At 39.4% G+C, this 22,911-nt stretch overlaps 1 protein-coding gene across 2 annotated transcripts in view; it reads left to right on the top strand.

Moving 5' to 3' along the window:
• The window catches only part of WDFY2 (WD repeat and FYVE domain containing 2), a 53,810-nt gene that overhangs the window by 14,610 nt on the left and 16,289 nt on the right, over window positions 1-22,911 (top strand). For both annotated transcript variants that reach the window (XM_032213761.1, XM_032213763.1), the window contains exons 2-3: window positions 10,495-10,562; window positions 19,403-19,476. In XM_032213761.1, coding sequence (XP_032069652.1) covers window positions 10,495-10,562; window positions 19,403-19,476 — 142 coding nt within the window. The remainder of the gene's footprint in view (window positions 1-10,494; window positions 10,563-19,402; window positions 19,477-22,911) is intronic.

The following is a 22,911-nucleotide window of genomic DNA, read 5'->3' on the forward strand; positions in this document are numbered from 1 at the left end:
TACTTTCTTCGTTGAAGGTAGCAATACGTTTTGCTTCAAAACAGAGATCCAATAATATTTATAGGTAGTCCTCGCTTACCTGTACCTCGCTGATCATTTGTGCAATGATTCTTTGAAGATATGACAGTGCTGAACAAATGGTAATTATGCCGGGTCCTCAAAGTTATAACTACTGCAGTGCCCCCACAGGCACATGATCAAAATTTGGATGCTTAGCAAGCTGCCCATATTTACAGCCATAGCACGAGCTTCAATTCCTGCCACCCATCTGTCCCCCGCCCCCTGTCTCTGCTTTTTTGGCTGCTTTGCACTTTGCCACTGCTGCCTTCAACCTTTCTGCCATCCCCATCTGGCCTTTGCTCTCTTCTTCTTCCTCCTGCTGCTGGCCCAGGATCAGGTGAGGGCATAGCCCACGCGGCAAGGCAATGTAGCCTTTTCTGACAAAGGGAGCTCGCTTAGCCCAGCCAGGGAGGAGACAGTGGGATGCAGTCTGTGTTGGAGGCATGGTAGAGGTGCAGGTGGCATCTCCCTGGATGAAAGTGGTGGCCAGCAGTGCTTAATTATGCTAATTGGGATTAATTTCCATCCCTAAGCAAAGTAGTCATTAGTCAAGGACCACATGATTCCCCTACCCCAGTGATGACTAACCTTTAAGTTGCTGTGGGCCGAAAGCACACAGAACCATAATGCAATGCATGTGCAACACCACCACCCCATGCCCCCCACCCCCATGTGCGTGCGGGCCCCCTGTGCGCGCCTCGGCCTTGTGCATGTGTGTGTGAGACCCCCTTCGCTCTCCCACCACGTACGCATGTGTGCCCAACCTGCACATGCACCCGGCAGCTGCACATGTGACCCCCTGCCCCGTGCCTGCGCATGTGTGGCCTGTATGCGCCTCACCCACCATGCATGTGGGGCACAGACCCAATAACCAGCTGGCTGGTGGGAGCTGCACGCACATGCGTGGTGGAGCTGAGCTAGGGCGACGGCTCACATGCCCGCAGAGGGGGTTCTATGTGCCACCTGTGGCACACGTGCCATAGGTTGGGCATCACGGCCCTACCCTATATGAACTGCTGGCACCATCCTGCTCTCTTCTTCTCAGCTGAGCCCAACAACCATGAGCCTTGCCATGCTCACCTCGCATATCCCAGGGCTACCCCTTTGCCCATGCCTGGATTCCTGGCCAGCAGTGGTAGAAGAAAATGGCAAAGGTCAGTTGGGGGCAGCAAGGGCTGCATGTTGGAGGCGAAGGGCAGGGTGGCCAAAAGGCCGGAGATGGTGTGGAAAAGGGTGGGTTGAATTGAAGGCAAGACAGCAGAGCAGCCTTGTCTGTAGAAGGAAGCTTGCTGGGCCCAACCAAGGTAGAGGAGCAGAGCAGGAGAAACATGAGGACCCACCTAAAGATGGCACAGGTATCTCAACCAGGTATCCCAAAACTGTGTTACTAAGGGGGTGGTCACCTAATGCTTTTCTAAACAGCTGCTTTGCTTAGCAACAGAAATTGTATTACTAGTTAGGATCATTAAGTGAGGACTACTATACAGCCATAAAAATAGGCCCTCTCCTTTTCTCAAGGGCTTCTTCAGGCATGATCTATTGGAGACCTACTGATGGGTAAAGATGAAGTAAGCAGGATAGATGTTTAGGGCCACAAGGTGATGGGATGGCCTCCATTTCTCTTCTGCACTGCTTCCCACTCTCAACTAGCAGGGAAGGGACAGATACCTTTCGTGGCAAAATGAATTGTATTCTTTTTTTAAAAAAAAAATATTGGTTTTCTATTAAATACATTTCTTAGTGTGTTGTCTGGGTAATTATTGCTTAACATTATAAATTTACACTTAATCCCCATCTCTTTTTTCCAGCCTCTGGTAAAATAGATTCCATGTTTGATCATAATCTGCATCTTCTTTCTGTTTGATTTTTCAATATCAATCTGTCAATTTCTGCACAATCTAATATCTTCTTGACTATCTCTTCATCTCACAGTGTATCTTCATTTTCCCATTATTGTGTGAATATAATCCTCGCTGCTGTTAACATGTAATATTAAATACATATTTTCTTATCAATTTTTTCTGATGTTATACCTAATAAAAACAGTTCAGGTTTAAAATCTACATTTTTCCCTATCATCTTTTCTAGCCACGTATGTATCTTTGCCCACATTTCTTTTTTTGCTTTATCACAAGTCCACCACATATGATAGAATGTGTCTGTCTTTTGGTTACATTTCCAACATTTGCTAGACATATTTTTAAATATTTTAGCTAACCCAGCAGGTGGTAAATGCCATCTATCAAACATTTTATATAAGTTTTCTTTATAAGACGTTGCCGTTGGTAATTTATAGTTCCTTTCCCATCAGTTTTGTCATTTCTCTACTTCAAACGAATTGTATTCTTGTAGGGAACGTTTGAAAAAAAAAAACTACAGGCTGCATGTTAATTGGCACCTTGTCTTGTTCTTAGCTTGCTAAATTTGAATGTGTTTCTATGCTATCACCTGTCCTTTGTTTATATCTCTCATTGTTCATTCTTTCCTTGTCTGGATTTATGCAAGTTTGGGCTTGCTAAGTCCCCGCTGCTGCTTGGATACTCATTATAAAATAGCCAAAGACGGAGGTTCTAAATGGCATGGTTGAAATGCTGCCTATTGTAAATAAAGTAAAAATAAACCGCTTGATTTGTGTTTCTCAGGGATCCATTAGGCCTGCTCTTACAGAAAATAATTTGCTTCTGCAGCTATTCTGGATTGGGCTGCAGTAAAGTAAAATATACTGTATTGATCTCTTTGATTTCTTCTACTGCTTTGTTAGGTGGAGTAGTTTTAATTGAGAAGTTTGTGGATTCTGGTAGAGGGAAGGTTAAGTGGTTCATGATTCTATGAAAGGTCTACTTAAAATGTTTTTTTTTTTTAAAGAAGAGAAGTATTATAGTCCATCCTCATGGAAACTTACTGTATCAACCACTTTCTCAGTCTAACATATTTCGCAGTGTTGCTGGGTGATAAAAATAGGAGGAGGAAGCACTATGCAGTTTACCTTGAGCTCCTTGACAGAATCACGGAATATAAATCTAAGAAAACAATAAATTCATACGTTCTGGATTAAAAAGAAAAAAAATATTCGCTGTTGCCTAGGAGCTCCCCAACTTTTCTTGGGATTTTCTAATGATTTCATCCTATGAAATCTAAGACCAGGAAATTCCTCTCAAATTCTCTAATACCCAGATTTGATAGACCAGGGATGGCTAACCCTTTTTATTGTCACATGCCTAAAGCGTGTACGTGTGGACCCATAATCTGTGTGCATGTGACCCCCCCGCACCTCCGTGCATGTGTGCACAACCCCCTTGTGTGCGTCCCGTGTGTGCGTGTGTGACTCCTGTGCCCCCCCACCCTCCTGGGCATGCACACGCATCTCCTGCAGGCATTCCCGCCCTCTGCATGCGTGGCAGAGATCTGAAAACCAGCAGGCTGGCGGGATGTGCACACACACGCACGGTGGAACTGAGCTGGGGTGACGGCTCATGTGCCTGCAGTGAGGGCTCTCTGTTCCATTTGTGGCACGTGTGCCATAGGTTCACAGACCCTCTTGATTTTAAGCACTGTCAATACATCAGAGATTTTTCATCCATATGTTCATCTTTCAGACCTCCCTAGAAGTCGCCAATTCTTTTATATCGTATAGTTCTTGGGGAAATACGTAAAGGGCAATAGTCTAATGACCTGATCTCTACGGAGCATTACCACCTACTTTCAGTCTTCCCATTCTTTTCGGTCTACTGGTTCTGGGAATCAGGCCATGGGAGTGTCAGAGAAAGAATGTTGTATTGTGCCCTGTGTGAGCTTCATTGTGACTGCTTCATTACAGAATGGGTGTTCTGCCTTTCTTGTGTTTCTCTGAACAGTTATTATATAGATTTGGAAACTTTAGGGAAATCAGTGTGAAGTGATCTACCAACTTAGACTTTAAAAAGTAGTACTGCTTCGTCTTTATCATTTGAGATGCCTTTAGTCGAAGCAAATGTAGAAAAGGAAAGAAAAACGTGTCTTTTCAAAACATACAAGAATAATAACCAAAGCCTTTTCTGACAATGGTGACATATTTCCATTGAAAAAAGGGGCATTTGTCAGGCAATTAGATTTTGTATACAATACTTGCTTTCTCTGTGACAGTTCCTTGCTTCCTTTCAGGAAGGGGCAATGCTCAGTTCCTGTTTTTTCCAGCTTGTCAGGATTCATGTACTCTTTCCATCCTACACTTGAGCAGAGATGTGAAAAGGGAAGGGCCCCATCCACAATTGCTTACTTGTAGAAGAGGGCATGTGTCGACCGACATAGCTCTAGGCAAATAAATAAATATACAGAGCAATAAAATATAAAACATTTAAGAAATAATTTTGTAGAACAGTAATTGTTGCTAGTAAAAAAAAATCCCACAATAGCTTGTGGGATTTTTTAACGATCTCACAATTAACAAGCTGGCCATTCTTTTTAGGTGAAAAATCCCAGAAAGTTTTTTTCCCACTATCCTTCTTTACTTACATTGTTGCTTGAAAGTGTTGATACGGTTTTGCAGTTATTAGTTTTCCAATTTTTTTGGTGTTTGCACTATGGCTTATATTGTGGGCCACGAACTTAACAAAAGTGAATTGTTAATTTGTTGCTTGTTTAAATAAAGTACTAATGACAGATTTTTAAGTTTTTATTTTATTACAGTGCTTTCAACATAGTTTTTGAAAAAAATGCAAAAATCATGGGGTTGAAAAGACATACCAGTCCAGTAGACTAAGCAACAACTGTGTATTTTCAAGAGGAAATGCAAACATGAGATCAAAAGATCAGATAGAAGACAAATTTACCATTTTCCTGAAGTGAAGGCTTAATCTGATAGTGAAAAGTTGTAGCATGTACTGGAATAGGAAAACTGGGCCATGAGAGTGGAAAAGAAAAGATGTGCCAACTTGAAAAGGAGAGAACTAATATCAAATATCCTATATTTGTTGTACTCAGTTACATTTAGTTAAGTCACATCTGAGGGATGATGCTACAAAGGTTATTTCTTAAATTTATTAAATTTCTGCTTTATAATTTCAGCTGGGGTGTTATTATGTATCTATAAGTAATTGCCTCTTTACTTAATATAAATTATAAGGCCTTCTCCAAACAGATTTCTCTGTTATTTATTGTTCCTAGAATTCCTAGTGAAGTTGGCTAAGAATTCTGGGTTTTGTGGTCCCCAGATATAGTATCTGAAAGGTATATAAGGCTAACATAATCTACAATCTTAGACTATCTTTTGTTCCATATATCTACTGGTTTTCCGATCTGAAGGATTCCAGAAGTTTTTTAAAAAAATACTATTTATTGAAATAATATTGATGATATTGCTTAACAGATATGTAGCACTGAAAGTAATATATAAATAAGTGTAATAAGTAGGTAAGTAAAATTAACAGACTCTGGCGTATCATGATAATGCAAGGAGCAATCTATTGCAGGGCTCCCCAACCCCTGGGCCAAGGCCCATTCCCACGCCGTGGCCTATTTGGAATTGGGCCATGAACACAGCTCAACTCATACACCAGCTTGTCACTCATGCGGCCCGGTTCCCTCTTCACCTCACCCAACCAGGCCGCCAAGCCGCAAAGGTTGGGGGCAGCTGACCTATTGCTTTCAGCAGGCTGGGAATCTGGGAGTTACTTTCCCACACATCTACGGGACACCAATTTGGAGAAAACTGCAATAAACCTAAATGTCAACTGTCCAGTTGCCGAATCTACAAAATTCTTGGTGTATTATTTTACCAGAAGTATAAATAAACGACATTGGCACAGAAGAATAAACCACATTGGCACAGAAGAAGCAAAAGCAGCTCTGGGCTTCCCGTGTAAAAGCACGCATAGTTCATTCTCCCTTACCAGATGGGGCCACCCACAGTCCATTACGTTCACCAATCTCTTCTGTTCATTTTGTTATGGGAACCAGCTGACCATGCTGTGACATCTGCTTGGGGTGTCCTTGAAGAGGGAGCAATGTCTCACGGGAACCAATGATGCTTAGATGCCATTCCCTTGCATTCCATTCCATCCCTCTCCCTTTTCTTTGTCAAGCTGCGAGCGAAGCAGAATATAGGTGAAAGTGCGAGTCAGTCTTGACATCAACAAATGAAAGATGGCAATTATTGCAAAATATGCTGATTAACATTCAACAGTCAGTATGTAAGTGAGAAATATATACAGGATGTTTTCTTTCTGCATCATTTTTTTATTCTAGCTCGTTCCTTCAGAACAATTTTACAGGGACGTGTTTTTGGAGATGTGTGTATTTAGGCATTAAGTAAAGTTTCTCCCTGAGCATAATATCCATTCCCCCCAAACTGGTTTTTCTGGTTTGTAATCCCCTATTTTGTTTTTCTCCCCCTGAAGCCAGTAGCTGCTTGTTTGTTTTATTCAACCGTAGGCAAAGAAGCTAATGTTGAATACTGAATATAATTCTTAGGATCTATCTTTTCCCAATGGCTTGTGACTGGTAGATATGCAAAAGAAAAAAAAGGTAAAGAAGCAGGAAAACAAAGGAAGATAAGAATAGAGAAGGCCTGCAAAGAAAGATCTTGGAAAGTGGTAGACAAACAAGAGTTTATCACCATTCTTTCTTCTTCTTTTTTTTAATGTTGCATCTCTTCCCTCAATCTATCAAATTTATATGGCTGCCCGTGTCACTGGAAATGACTCTGTGGCTACGAATACTGACTATTCTAGAGATGACCTGATATGTGTAGCATCCTTCATGTAAATGGATTTGGAAGCATTTTGTTAGACATTAAAGGTTCTTTATTATTAGTGTTTGTTAAATTTTAATGAAATAGAATTAGAATATTATCTTTGCCCCTGTCCTTTTGTTAAGCAAATTGGTTTAATAATTATGCCAAGAACTATTGCAAATATTCACATAATATTGTAGATTGCTAGGATCCAAAATTTAATAACACTTCTTCCTGTAATGGTTTGTTTAGGCCATTTCAGTGGTTTATTGTGCCTTCATTGCAACATACAACCATCTCTGAAGTGCCTGTCCTCATAATTACTTTTGCGTGGCCCTGAAAGATGCCACAAGTCACTAGTGGGAAAATATAATCATGAATGCTGCAGGGATGAACATTACAATGATAATACAATTAGTTATGCCAAGGCAAAGCCAAGTAAGCCATGTCTGCTTTCTGAAATCTAGTCATTTGGATCGGCAAAACATTGTTTATGAGTTTTTGTGATGGAAGAGTCAGGTCTGTATGTATATGTGAGATGGGCAAATGAAACCTTTATAAGTTATAGTACATCATTCTGAAGCATTGACAATGCACAAGCTTTAGTTTGAAAGAACATAATATTGACACAGCGCCTTTGATCAGAATGGTCAGCAGTTTGGCGGTTCGAATCCCTAGCAATAGCAGTAGACTTATATACCGCTTCATAGGGCTTTCAGCCCTCTCTAAGCGGTTTACAGAGAGTCAGCATATTGCCCCCAACAATCTGGGTCCTCATTTTACCCACCTCGGAAGGATGGAAGGCTGAGTCAACCCTGAGCCGGTGAGATTTGAACCGCTGAACTGCTGATCTAGCAGTAGCCTGCAGTGCTGCATTTAACCACTGCGCCACCTTGGCTCTGCGCCACGTAATGGAATGAGCTCCTGTTACCTGTCCCAGCTTCTGCCAACCTAGTAGTTCGAAAGCATGTAAAAATGCAAGTAGAAAAATAGGAACCACCTTTGGTGGGAAGGTAACAGTGTTCTGTGCACCTTTGGCATTTAGTCATGCCGGCCACATGACCACAGAGATGTTTTTGGACAGCGCTGGCTCTTCGGTTTTGAAACAGAGATGAGCACCGCCCCCTAGAGTTGGGAACGACTAGCACATATGTGCGAGGGGAACCTTTACTTTCATATTGACACAAACAGCATATCAGTAGTATTAAGGGCAGAAGTATTCCCTGTGCTTGCCAAGGGACTTTTCTTAATGATTCCTCTGTTCTTCGTGTTCTAATAAAATATTTTCTTTCCACTCTTATCTCTTCTAGAGATTTAAAAAAAAGCCTTCCATATTTATGCAACATTAAAATTAGGGTATGTTTGTTTTTATTGGCTGACTGAAAGTAACTGAATGTATGACAACAATAATCTGGAAAAACGTCATTAGTTCAAAAAATAAAATGAGGAAAAAAATGCAGGATCAATATGATGCTTCAACTGAGTGCTAGATGAGTTTCTGCTTTAATACAGGTAGTCCTTGATTTACAAACAGTTGGCTTAGTGTCCGTTTGAAGTTACAACTGCATCGAAAAAAGTGACTTACTATTTTTTACACTTATGACCGTTGCAGCATTTCCATGGTCATGTGATTTATATTTGAATGCTTGGCACCTGATTCACATTTATGATGGTTGCTGTGTCCTGAGGTCATTTGATCACTTTTTAACAACCTTTTGACAAGCAAAGTCAATGGGGAAGCTAGGTTCACTTAACATCCATGTTATTAATTTAATAACTCCAGTGGTTCACTTAACAAATGTGGCAAGGAAAGTTGTAAAATGGGGCAAAACTAAGGTGACCAGATTTTCAGATTGGTAAAGAGGGACACCTTTGACGGGGGGGGGGGGGGAGGGCTTGATTAAAAATTTTATACGGAGCAACAAAAATTTTCATACAACGCAAAAATAGTATTGTAATATTTTTTTATTTCAACATAACTAAAATTTACAAATATAAATTGTAACTATTGGCAAACATCAAAATTTTGATCACGTGACCATGAGAATGCTGCAACGGTTGCTAAGTGTGAAAATGGTCGCTAAGTGTGAAAAATGGTCATCAGTCACTTTTTTCAATGCCATTGTAACTTTGGTCACTAAGCCCATTATACCACCTTTCTTGCCACAGTTCTTAAGTGAATAACTGCAGCTGATAAGTTAGTAACATAAGTGAATCTGGTTTCCCCATTTGACTTTGTCAAAAGGTCACAAAAAGCAAATACATGACCCCAGGACACTGAAATCATCATAAATACGAATCTGTTGCCAAACATCAAAATTTTGATCGCGTGACCATGAGGATGCTGCAACAGTCGCTAAGTGTGAAAATGGTTGCTAAGTGTGAAAAATGGTCATCAGTCACTTTTTTCAATGCCATTGTAACTTTGCTCACTAACCAGCCATGTTCCTGACTTAACAACCACCATGATTCACTTAACGTGGCAATAAAAGGTCGCAAAATGAGGCAAAAATCATTTAACAAACGTCTCCCTTAGCAACAGAAATTGGGGGATCAATCCTGGTCGTAAGTCGAGGATTACCGGTAGCTAATTGCAAAAGGCAACTTTACTTGGAACAGGTGAGATTGTGCCCGGATCCCTTTCATGCCAACATCCCATCCTGTCCATGGGGAGAACTCCACAGGCGGACAAAAGCCCCCAATCCCCTCTCAACCTCCAGCTGACTCTGCCATCTGCCATAACCACACATGCCCCTCAAAGGCAAAACTCAGGGGGCTGAATTCTACAGGGGGAGGAGTAAGGGGGGGATTTGAGGGGCAGCCCAAAGCACCATCTGTCTAAATTTGCATCAGGCAGGCAGTAACATTTTCATAGACCATGATCAGAGGAGCAGCTGATCCTATGGAGAGACTCCTCCTGCATTCAGTCCCAGGCCTACAAGTGGAAGTACCCCTTCCTTCCTTCCTTCCTCCTTTCACCTTCCTTCCTTCCTTCCTTCCTTCCCTCCCTCCCTCCCTCCCTCCCTCTTTCTTCCTTCTAGCCTTCCTTTCCATTCTTTCTCCTTCCTTCCTTCCTCTTGCCTATCTGCCTTCTGTCTTTCTGCTCTTTAGATCTCTCTTCCTCCTTCCTTCCTCTTTCCATCCTTTCACCAAAAATCAGGATGTTTTATTAGCATCAGCATCATTCTGCTGAAAATGCCAAATTCTGTGGTACTTCTGGATGAGATTTAGAAAATTACAGAGACATGAGGAACCATTATATAATTTCACTTGGCAAAACTCTGATTAAAATAATAGCAACAAAATGTAAGGTTTTTTAATTTTAAAACTCTAGCAAAACATAGATTTATTTCCAGTTTAGTTAATTAATGTCATTATAAAAAGGAATGCAATTGATTAAATAAAAATGACTTTTTCTTTTATTAAGAATACTTATTCTACATTAAACTAGAAAATATTTCATAGGCCCTTCAACAAGTTTGTTACAAATTTTCAGGAATGCATGCATTCTTGAAACTGATACTATGTAATGTTAAAAAGCAGATGGCTAACTAAGTACACTAAAAACCATGTTTAATTATTTGCTACTTGAGCAAGGGGACCAATTCTCATTTCATTTCTTCAGAAGCCTTGATAATTAACTTCTTGTAGTTAGAACTTTTCCATTTTCTTTCTGAGATGCTTTCCATTATTACCTGAAAATATCCTATTCTGTTCCTTTGTAGATCCGTTCGGGTTTGGATGAAGAGAGATAATGGTCAATTTTGGCCAAGCATCTACCATACAATGCCATGTAAGTATTTTGTGATATATTATTTTCCCCTTTGTTTTTTCTCTCTGCCTTGTTTTGCATTTAAATGTTAGGAATTTACAGTTAAACGTTGCTTAACATTTGGATTTTCAGTAACACAGATTTTCAGTTTGCTCCTTTCTGATATTTTAAAAACATTGAAGTAAAATATTAATAGGAGAATAAATTAATAAGTGGTGGGTTCTGTTAAATTGAATGGCAGACTTGCTAGCCCTAACTGTACCTCAAAAACGTGAAACGTATCTCTCAAACATAATGGTACAGATGCAGATGCTAACAGGCTTCGGCAAAAGATGAAACCAGTTTAAATTTGTAACAAAAAGAAGCATTTCTTATCAGAGCTTTCTGAAAAAGGAGCATGGTTGATTTTATAGGTAGGTAATGCAGAAGCCAAGAGACTGAATGAAAATAGTTTGTAAATTCAGTCATGTGGCTTTCTAGGCAATATTGATTTAGATAAATGAGGAATATAGTCTTTGGGAAAGGTTGCATAAATAGATCTGACTATATTTAGATTTTGCTGAAAATGTGATTGCTGGTTTTTTTTCAGCCTAAATAGAATCCGATACCTTGAAAATATTAGAAATCCAAAAAGTTATAACAAAGATGGAATATTTCTGATCTGGAGATGGCTATCGGTTTAATTAATCTGACATGGAAATAATCAGGGCATAGCTAACAATTATGTCAAAGTGTATATGTATTGCTTGATATATTTGATCGTTTGGGGGGGGGGTTTCAAAAGTTTTATTTTCTTTTAAAGCAAACATTTCATCATTCCTCAATCAGTAAGACATTGGAGTACAATTTTTTTGTGTGTCAAAATAGTTCTAGTTTACCACCAAATTCTTGTCTAGCCTAATGCATACCCCTCCCTCCCTCCACCCTCCCCCCCAACCCCCCTCCTCCTTTCCCCCCAATTATCTTTGATAATTTTAATTGCTTTTTTAAAAAAATTATTATTTTTTATTTTCAAAACAAACACAACAACACATAAAATCTTCCTTCTTTACATACTGTAGAAAGTGTATCAGTTGGTTAGAAAGTGTATCAGTTGTAACCAACTGATACACTTTCTACAGTATGTAAAGAAGGAAGATTTTATGTGTTGTGTTTGTTTTGAAAATAAAAACATAAAAAATAAATTAAGAAAAAGATAATTTTAATTTCTGATGATAAAAAACCCCCAAAAATTGATCTAAATTCTAAAACATCTATAGCTGTGACTTTTAGCTATGAAATTACCCTAGAGCAGTGTTTCTCAATCTTGACAACTTGAAGATGTCCGGACTTCAACTCCCAGAATTCCCCAGCCAGCGAATGCTGGCTGGGGAATTCTAGGAGTTGAAGTCTGGACATCTTCAAGTTGCCAAGGTTGAGAAACACTGCCCTAGAGTGTTTTTATATGTTCGTTGGATTTCTGCCTTGCCTACATTCAGTTCTGAGTTTGTATTGTATCTCAGCAGCTGTCGAAAAAAAGGATGCAAAGCAATAGAACAGATTGTGAGAATTCCTGGCCTTAGAAACCTTTGTTACAATTCACGTGTTGGCAGACTCGAGCATATTCACTTGCTTGACTCGGGCCTAATCTTTCATTATGAAACGATAACTGTGCCACCTTGAGGTAATCCTATCATAGAGCCCAGTAGTCACAAATAACTCTAGGAACCATTTCAAGCTCTGAGTTTGGTGGCCTGGTTTTTTTGGACACTGTCTTTCCTTTCCTGGCTTGATGTGGTTTGTTCTGTGGCTCTTGTTCCTCTGTTATGCTTTGAGGTTTAGCATAGGTCTGTTTTGTTTCCCTCGGGCTGTTTCGATTTGGATTGAAGCATCGGAAAAGGTTTGTTTTCTGTTGCACTTATGGTTGGCAACTTTCAGCCCTAAGAGTTAAAGTACACCAGCTTCACAATTGGTCCCTTCGTGTTCTTGTGGTTATGAGCAGATGGTGCTTGGAAGCCACAACATTCCTTCCCCTCTTACTCTTAATATCCTTTTTGTCCAGCTAAAGGTAGTCTGTGTATTTCGTTCCACATCTCTGCAATTTTCTTGGCAAGGTTTTTCAGAAGTGGATTGCCAATAGCCTTCTTCCTAGGGCTGAGTAAAAGGGACTAGCCCAATCTCACCGAGCTGACTTTGTTCCTAAGAGCTCATAGGTCTTCCAGTTTCTAGCTTGGTGCTTTAATCATTACATTAAACTGTTTCATTGTGGGTTACTACTTAGCATATAAATTCTTTTTGGGTAAGGAGGGGAGGAGTCTGGAGGAGTCATTCCAATACAAATCTGACAGGATTTGTAACAAGATCAAGTGAGTACCATCCTGCGTAAAGCATAAGATCAGTGGTGCAATTCAGCCGGTTGCATCCAATTTGAGCGAACTGGTAGCGGGGGCGGTGGGAGACTCCACCCACCCACCCATCCGGATGTCATCACGTCCTGTTTTTGATGCTCAGCGCATGCGCTAAAGGTCTGCGTGCGCTCACATTTGCGAACCGGTAGTGAAGTAAGCTTATTTCACCGCTGCGTAAGATGTTTTTGACACTGCTGAAAATATAGTTGTAAGGTGGCCTAAATTGTGTGTGTTTCCTTTTAAATCTATTAACAATAATAAAACATACACGGTATAACCCTCAAGTCTGCTTCGTGCAGACATAGTTTCTACCTAAGACTACAGCTGATGGAGAGTTATAGATTTAATTCTGAAAAGCTGACAGCATGGCAATATCACATGACCTTGTACAATCTAATCTTTGTTCTCTATATCTGCATCCCTCACTTTCTCACACTGTTGTGCTAGGAACCTCTGGAGAATCTGACATTAAGGCCTCACTGTGTGTATTTATTTTCTGAAGCTGCCCATTATATGTCTTTGACATTTAAACCACCCACCTGCTTATCCAGCAAAATATTTCCCAACTATTGTCGCTGACATTTGTTTTTGTTGGAAGAAATGTGGGTTTTCCTTGAAACATTGTCACAAAAAGAATAGGCATATCAGACTCAAGGTGGGGGGGGGGGAGAGAAGTCAACATTCATAAAGGCAAGGTCTTTATTAGATTAATGGCAAATTTCCAAAATATTGCAAGGCCTTGAGTTTCAAGAACACATCATCAGGCAGGCAAAAGTAAAAGGCATGGGTTCAGACGTCTTTCCAGCCTCTTCATCAGGTGGAGCTCAAGGGGGCATGGGAATTGTCTTCTGCAGGTGTGTGCTTCAACTCTCCTCTTAGATTGCATTGTTTGTTTTTATGTGCCTTGGGAAGCATAGGGCAGGCTGCATATCCTGTGTTCTGGGTCATGCAACCAGGAAGAGAGCACAGCATGGAGCATCCTTTTGGACGCTGACACATATGGGGAGGATTGTTTTCTGGAAATTTTTCTCTGCAGCTCTCAAGCAGATCTGGTCCATTTTCAAGCTTCACTTTTCTTTTGCCAGCTCCTCCTCCTCCCACAGCAAATTTGGTCCCATGCTGTTTGGTTTCTGGAAAGTTATTTTGCTGACATACAGGCAGTCAGATTCCTGGCCCACTTTACATAATTTCTTTCCAAACTTTCCTTATGTTGGAAGGAATAAAACAGAAGGAGAGAGAAATAAAAAATGTGGCTGATCTCTGAACTCCGCCCTTCCCAAATTGCACTGCTAGATAGAATAGTAGAGAGCTTGAAAACATAGGATCTTGTCATAGTCAGTACCTAAGCAGGGTTAGATTATACTAGTTTTTTCCATGTTTAACATAGGTAGTCTTCAACATAGCCACAATTGAGCCCAAAATTTCCATTGTTAAGGCAGACACTAGTGGGAAAATATAATCATAAATGCTTTTTAACTGAATTTTGTCCCATTTTACCATCTTTCTTGCCACATTTGTTAAGTGAATCACTGCAGTTATTAAATTAGGGACATGGTTGTTAAGTGAATCTGTCTTCCCCATTGACTTTGATTGTCAGAAGGTCACAAAAAGTGATCATATAACCCCCACCCCTCCCCAGGGCACTGCAACCGTTATAAATATGAATCACTTGCCAAGCATCCAAATTTTGATCACATGACCCTTTAGGGTGCTAGATTGGTCTTAAGTGTGAAAAACAGTCATAAGTCACTTTTTTCAATACCATTGTAACTTTGAATAGTAACTAAATGAATTGTTGTAAGTTGAGGACTACCTGTACTTGGTTTGGATGAACAAAGGGAAAAAATGTTGTAAATTCCCCCTTTAAAAAAAATGCGAATTCCAGTTTTTAATTAAAAAAGAGACATGGCTCTTTTCCACATAAAGTTGCTAATGTGAAGACTGCTGATTAAATTTCATTTTTTTTGTTTGTTTTCCACTAACTTCACTATTTGTTTATTTTGTCTACTTACATATAACATATTCATACCGGTAGTTCATGGTAACTTATTTACAATTGAAATTTAATCAGCAGTCTTCACATTAGCAACGTTATGTGGAAAAGAGCCATTTCTCTTTTCCACACCAAACCAAATCTGTTTTCTCCTATTGGATGAAAACGTTTTTAATTTAAAAACTGGCATTTTTTAAAAAGGGGGAATTCACAACTTTTTTTTCCCTTTGTTCATCGAAACAAGTACAGGTAGTCCTCCAATTACAACAATTCATTTAGTTACTGTTCAAAGTTACAAAGTTTTTATGGCTCCAAAAATTGTGACAGAAATATAGCCTGATCAACTAAAATATTGCCCATTTCTCTACCCTTGTCAGCTATTGTGAGCAACTCAGGTTGCATAAAAAACATTTTGATGCTGCTAAGCTAACATGGGGTAAACAATTTCCATGAATGCTAAGCTGGCAGCAAAGTAATAAGTTAGTCAAAAGTGGTGTTTAGACAATATGGAATTTCTAACTCTTTTATGAACCATCACATCTGTTTTGTTGGCTCTTCATCCAGACTGAATGAAGGGTTTCATTACTTAAGTCCCAGAGTGGACAACTGTTTGGTAACTAAGCGTCACTAGACATTTTTCAAGGTGCAGAGGGCTACATCACCCCTGTGGATGGGGCTGAATTTTGAGGCAATCTTTGTTTCTAAATTAGGTTTCTTTTAGAACTTAAACTAAGCTGCCTTCTGTTTCTCAGCACAGCTTAGTAGTGATGTTAATTATAAGCAGTGGTTAAGAAGGAAATCTCTGCTGTAATGTCACTTTAAAGATTAAATGGACTGGCATTTGCAATGAGGATTTTCAGGTTTTTGAAGGCTTTTTCCAAAATGCATGACACCACTGGTGCATTCTGATTGGCTAGTCAAGGTTGTAGAGAGCCAGACATATTTATTTGTCAATCAGCAAATGTAATTGGGTCAGCTTGGGTTATGATGATCCTTCAGAATGAGCATTCCTTGCTCATCTTTTCAGCCCACGTGTTCAGACTTGGTTTGTTTGCTTTGCAGTTTTATATGGAGATAATCCTTTCCCTGCCAGAAATGAAGGGATAGTACTCACATGGTCTACAACTCCATCTGCAAATAATAGAAACAGTTAGCCCTCGACCTATGATGATTCATTCATCAACTGTTCCAAGTTATGATGGCATTGAACAAATCATGGTTTCAACTGGTCCTTGGAGTTCTGGCCATCCCAGACCCCTGCAGTCACACAGTCGAGATCTAATAAACCTTAAACCTTAAACCTTAAACTTGGCAGCTGGTTCACACTTACAATCAGTTGCAGTGCCCCGTGATCACGTGATGTGCTGTTTGCAACCTACGCCAGTTTTCCCAGGAAGTCAATGGGGAAGCTGGCAGACAAACTTGCAAGTTGCTGGGGAAAGTGTTTTCTACCCATCCACCTTCTTCAGTTCTTCCACAGTCATGCTAGGCACTTGAGTACTCTTGCACACTTTCCCCAACCCACGTTCCACTCCCAGACACTTTTCTGACCCTTATTGAAACCATTTTTTTTCTTCCTAGTGTTTCCCACAAGTGCAGGGTCTACTTTTTTGGGATGTTAATCCATTGGTTGAAACATAAATTATCCTACTGGCTCATTACCCATTTGATATTTTGCCTAATTTCTGACCATATTTTACAACAATTATACACCGTAATGTAGGAAAATGGATTCTCAAGAAAGAGGTTCATTTAACTAGAACAACAAAAAACAGTTCCAGCTCACATACTCTATAAAGATAAATTAACTTTGAATATAACATAATGTGCTGTAGATTTCCTGCATTCATCCCCACAGGGGGTGAACTCAGTGGTGGGACTCAAATAATTTAACAACTGGTTCTCTGCCCTAATGACCATTTTCAGAAAATTAAACCGTGTGGCAGCGAAAATCAAGGAGCAGGCGGGAAAAAAAAACATTTTTTTAGATGCCAGATCAGCGTGCATTCATGTCCCCCCCCCCCAACCCCCTTGTTTGCTACAAAGCCAGATTTCAGCCAAAAAAGATTTGGAGGCACAGGAACGCAATGCTAGTCTGACCATTTTGGAGCTGGTTCACCAAACTCAAGAAAAAATTAGGTATCAGTTCTACCAAACTGTTGCGAACCGGCTGAATCCCATCACTGGGTGAACTGCCAAGTCATGCAATGTGTGGGTGATTTTTTTTCTTGGATGTTGACACAAGACAGCTGTCTTCCATTTCTAAACAATTTTCTGTCTTTAAATTGTGTAGGAGCATTAAGATAAATCTGGATATGGTGGATTGGCATTGCTCAGTTTAGACATTTTCAAGAATTAAGAACAGAGTTTTAGTTCTGTAAGAATCATAGGGAGAAAATTGTGTATTTTTTCCCATTGCTTAGAGGTTCTTAATTTTTCATATGGTGGTTTATATTTTACAAACTTTCCCAACACAAAAAATGAAATAATATGGCATTTTCTGTACCAGATTATTTTTTATGAGATTTGTCATACAACACAACTCCTTTGACAGCACAGTACTGAGTCTTGCTAGTTAAGCTGATAGGTACTTGAATTTATAGGGTTTATTTTACTGGTACAACAATACAAATGTGAAATGGAGATTTCCTGATTTCCAGTGAGTTTGTGTGGCATGAAGTATATAGCAATAGCAGTTAGACTTATATACCGCTTCATAGGGCTTTCAGCCCTCTCTAAGCGGTTTACAGAGTCAGCATATCGCCCCCACAGTCTGAGTCCTCATTTTACCCACCTCGGAAGGATGGAAGGCTGAGTCAACCTTGAGCCGGTGAGATTTGAACCGCCGAACTGCTGCTAACAGTCAGCTGAAGTGGCTGCAGTACTGCACTCTAACCACTGCGCCACCTCAGCTCTTCTAAGCATTAGTATGGAATTAGTATATCTATTAGTATATTAGTATATCTAATAGTATATCTAAGTTAGTTAGTATATCTAAATATTATCTAAGTATTAGGTAACTAGTATATTAGTATAATATACATTAGTATATCTAAGCATTAGTATGGAAAGTTCATCCTACCCATTCAAATAGTCTTTATTTAACGATTGTCTGTTTATTGACCATCTGAAATTACAATGGTGCTAAAAATAACTTTATCCCTGGTTGTTGCACTTGTGATCAAGTAATTGAAATTCAAGCAGTTCACAATTGGCGGGTATTTAGAATTGTGAAAATGTGCTGCAGTCACGAGATTAGCATTTGTGTGTGCTTTACTGCCACCTTCTAACAATCAGTCAGTGGAGAAGCTGGCAGTAAAATTGTGAATTGTGATCACATAAAGTGACCTCAATATCACTTTACATACACGTTACGCTGTCACATAATGTTTTGCTTAATGACTGAATTGCTTAGCATCAGAGTGGCTGCTCCATTTGTGGTTGCTAAGTGAGGACTCCCTCTACATCCTATCTCAGAGTGAGTATGTATGGTGGGGGAATTTGAAAAGGTTGTGTTTTCTTTTGGGAAGAAAACAAGTAGCCTAAACCTGGCATATGAAGCCCATTTTATCCTTTTAAGCTCTGAATCCTCTCCCAAAATATTCCCTGGCGTACCTATGTTTGATCTGGGCTCAGCATATTCTGCAAAGCATTGATTGCCTCGCTCCCTTTAGGGCCTTTTTTGTGTATGATAAAATGTCAACATTTAATTATAATTTAAAACATTTTAAAGTCTCCTTTGAGTCAAACTTGGCTTCTGGAGACTACATGGAAAGTTGTCCTAGCAACAGCACTAAAAGGGCTAGCCAATCATCATTACATTTTATGTTTTATTGATTGCATTGCATTTTCTTTTACTGTTGTGAGCTGCCTAGGCTCTTTGAGAGTCAGGTGGCTTACAACTTTAATAAATCGTTAGGGTTGCTCACACAGTCAGCCAGATTTTAAACTTGGCATTTTGTCCACCTATCGAGTCCTTCAGGAATCATATAATGGGCAAGTAATTAGATGAATGTATTTTATGAGCAAAGCACTCCTCCTAGCCGGTCCACAAAATCCAAATATTGCAAATCTCACACAGCATATTTCTGTGCCAGATGTTTAGTTCTTTGGTACGGATCTCAGGAGATGGAATAAAAACCCTGCATATAAAATCTTGGTGGGTGAATGTTTTAAATCTACTGAAAAGCAACAGGTAATGAATACTAATACGCTTGCCCTGCTTCCTCCCTCCCACCAGTGGTGGGATTCAGCCAGTTTGCACCACTTTGGGAGAACCGGTTGTTAAGTTTCTGAGCAGCTTGATGAACTGGTTGTTGGAAGAAATCATTAGGGCAGAGAACCGGTTGTTAAATTATTTGAATCCCACCACTGCCTCCCACCCATTTTGAACTGGAATAAAATGGGCAAGAGGAACCTTATCTGTTCATAAGTAATGAAATAAGGGAGTTCAGTGTCACAATATTGATTTTATTTTCCAGCTCCATGTTCCTGCATGTGTGTTAACCCCGAAACAAGAAGATTATCTGTTGGTCTTGACAATGGTACAGTCTCAGTAAGTACTTATAATTAAGACTACTGGTTAAGATTTGAATTCTTGGAGTTGCAAAACTTAATTGAAATATAGTCTTGGGTAGGGATTATAGCCCCACACTGGACCACATGGGTTGTGTGCAAAGGTTTCTGTTTTCCCCTTTTGTTATACACAAATAAGCTTGCAAAAGGCATTCAGGTTTTGAGAATGGCTGGATTTCAATTCCCAGCTGCCCTAGCCAGGTAATGGTAAGGGATACTGGGAATTGTAGTGCATCTAGAAGGCCGCAGATTCCCATCTCTTAAATGTAGGTAGTACTGAGCTGAGGTAGACATGTGTTGTATATATGTAGATTATTACCTGAATTCATTTCTCTTGAGATAAGATAAGCAAGGGTGCTTGGATTTCACCCTACTGTATAATCTGCATCTTTGGCAATTAAGATCAGGTTCTCAAACTCTGGTATATTACTGCATACTTGTGTAATGCTATATTGGTGATTTAAAGGTAAGGTCTTGGTGAGATATATCTGTCATTGTGGAAGGAATGCAGCCATTAGCGAAATTATTAATAGGGTTTCTGCTTCTCCTTTTCATACACAGAAACTTTAGAGCAATCAGACAGAACCACGCATAATTAAAAATGTATGGGTTATATGGCTGTTAACAGGGCCATTAAATAGGGAGCAAAATGGCTGCAAAATGTAAAAGCAGCTTCTTGTAAAAACAGTTTAAAAATAATACAAAAGATTAACTTTCATACGTTACACTTGGTTGGAAGCCAACATATCTGTGCTTGATCATTTCTGAAACATTCGTCTCTCAACTAATGGAAAACTACTAGTAAAATTGTATTAAAGGTGCAATACTATGTATGTCAGAAGTAAACCTGTTTACATCCAATTAGATTTACACAATTATGTGAAGAATTTCAGGCTGATTGCTATGTTGCAAATATGTTCTTTTAAAAGAAAATTTATCAGGTTACAGAACACAGGACTGAGGGCGAGGGGAAAAAAACAAGCAAAATCAACCATCAGATTATTATCTTTTCTTAAAGTTACAAGTTCTTATGCTTTTTTTGTTACAGTATAAATAGTATAAGAAAAAACAAGTCCAAAAGTCAACTGTGGTTCTTCAGCTGAGCTGGAGCAATTCCATGTTCTCACTTCATGCTTTCTTCCTTTCTCGGAGTGGATTTCTGGCTAGTGAATAAGGTTAGGGAAACTAGATCCCAAGTATAACTCCTCAGATCCTTCACTTTGGCCATGCTTTTTGGGAGTTGCAGTTGAGTCAGCTGCTTTGAGGCTTTTATGTACAACTTGGACAGAAAACAATGAAGTGCCAGAAAGCTAGAGAATGGCTGAGGTTTTAGGAAAATGACTAAAGAGCCAGGCATTTAGAATCACCAAGTGTTGCACAATTGATAACTAAGCAATTGCAATATAAACAAAGTTATTATTAACACCAAAGCCAAAATGCCATTCTTCTTCTTCTTGTGCCGTATCCATCATTGGACGTTGGCGATCATGTTGATGATCCTATTTTTATCAACAGCCGTACTAAAAAGTGCTGCTGAGTTTTGTCCAAACCAGTTCCTTAGATTTGGACAAAATGGCATATGAAGAGAATATAGATAAGCTTCAATTTGCAACCACAATTGGGGGTCAGAATTTCCATTGCTAATCAAGGTGGTTGTTAAGTGAATCACACCCAATTTTACCGCCTTTCTTTGCCATGCTTGTTAAGATGTCAATGCAGTCGTTAATGAATCGTGTAGCTGTGACGTAAATCTGGATTCCCCCCATTGACTTTGCTTGTTAGAAGCTGCCTGGGAAAGTCACACATGGTGATCCCATGACCAGTGCAAATAAAGTCATTTTTTTTGAGTGCCATTGTAAGTTAGAGCGGTTGCGAAACAAATGGTTGTAAGTTGAGGACTACCTATAACAATATTTCTCAACCTTGGCAACTTGAAGATGTCCGGACTTCAACTCCCAGAATTCTCCAGCCAGCATTTGCTGGCTGGGGAATTCTGGGAGTTGAAGTCCGGACATCTTCAAGTTGCTAAGGTTGAGAAACACTGACCTATAAACCATGCTTCAGTGACCAAATATTTTGGGTAAAGTAATTGGCAAATTGAATCAGAAGGAAACAATATTACAAGATGTCAATACAACAATTCAAAACAGAAAAAGTTAAATAATAATTAGAAGAAAGGATTCTAAAATAACCACTTTCCTTTTAAAGTATAACAGTACAAGATTAAAGAAGCTAGGAGAAAAAGAGGTAGTTCTATTTTTAAGGTGGTCTTGATGACAAAACTTTTATGTGTGTGTGAGTGAGTGAGTGAGTGAGTGAGTGAGTGAGTGAGTGAGTATGTATGTATGTATGTATGTATGTATGTATGTATGTATGTGGTAATTTCTCCAAAACAGAAAGAAGATCAAATGGGCAGGACATTAGTAGTTTATTTGCACATGTGAAGAAATGACAGCACATAAGACTACAAATGGAAAGTTGACTGGATCCTTGGGCAACAGCTGAGTTTATTTCATGCCCGTGCTGTTTTTTTTTTCCAGGCTCTTATGTAAACTTAAATTCTGTGACAGGAACATTGTGCAATTTTCGTTCCCTATTCTCCATTTTATTAAGCAAATCTGTAGAAGGCCAGGGCCTGCTTTCCACTTGCAAATGTGCTGCGAGAGTTTCTTTTCTGTTTCCTGTCCCCTCAGGAGAGGCGACTCAAACATGCTAATATTTTTAGAAGGTTTGGCAGTATGGGAAGCAACAGAGACATTTTTACAGTCCCCTTTTTCTCCTCTCTGAGCTTGCTCCAACTTATTTTTCAGGGAACCTTTTATACATCCGCAGAACTTTTTAAAACAGTTGGATTCCTGTATCATATTTGTCAGTTTGTCCTAGCAGATGCTTGTACCAGCATTTCTTAAAAGAGTAAAATAAATTTGTCATCTTAAGGTTCAATCTGGCTGCTTTGTAACAGGCATTTCTGTGTAAAGCTTTGAACTCTGGACAATCCTGATCATTTTGTCTCTTCCCCTGTCCTTTAAAGCAAGAGACTTGTCTGCTAGATTAATTTTTTTTCCTTGAAGAGGGGTACCAGATATGTAAACATTTATAAACAATTTTTTCTTATTAAATACAGGTAGACCTTGATTTACACCAGTTAATTTAGTGACTGTTTGAAGTTACAATGGCACTGAAAGAAGTGACTTATGATCATTTTTCACATTTATGACCATTGCAGCATGGTCATGAAAACAAAGTTCAGATGCTTGGCAACTGTCATATTTATGACAGTTGCAGTGTCCCGAGGTCATATGATCATCCCTTGTAACCTTCTGACAAGCAAAGTCAATCGGAAAACCAGTTTTTCTTAAGAACCAAGTTACCAACTTAGCAACTGCAGTGATTCACTTAACTAGTGTGGCAAAAA

Source organism: Thamnophis elegans, chromosome 3 (assembly GCF_009769535.1).
Source record: "Thamnophis elegans isolate rThaEle1 chromosome 3, rThaEle1.pri, whole genome shotgun sequence".
Classification (NCBI taxonomy): Eukaryota; Metazoa; Chordata; class Lepidosauria; order Squamata; family Colubridae; genus Thamnophis; species Thamnophis elegans.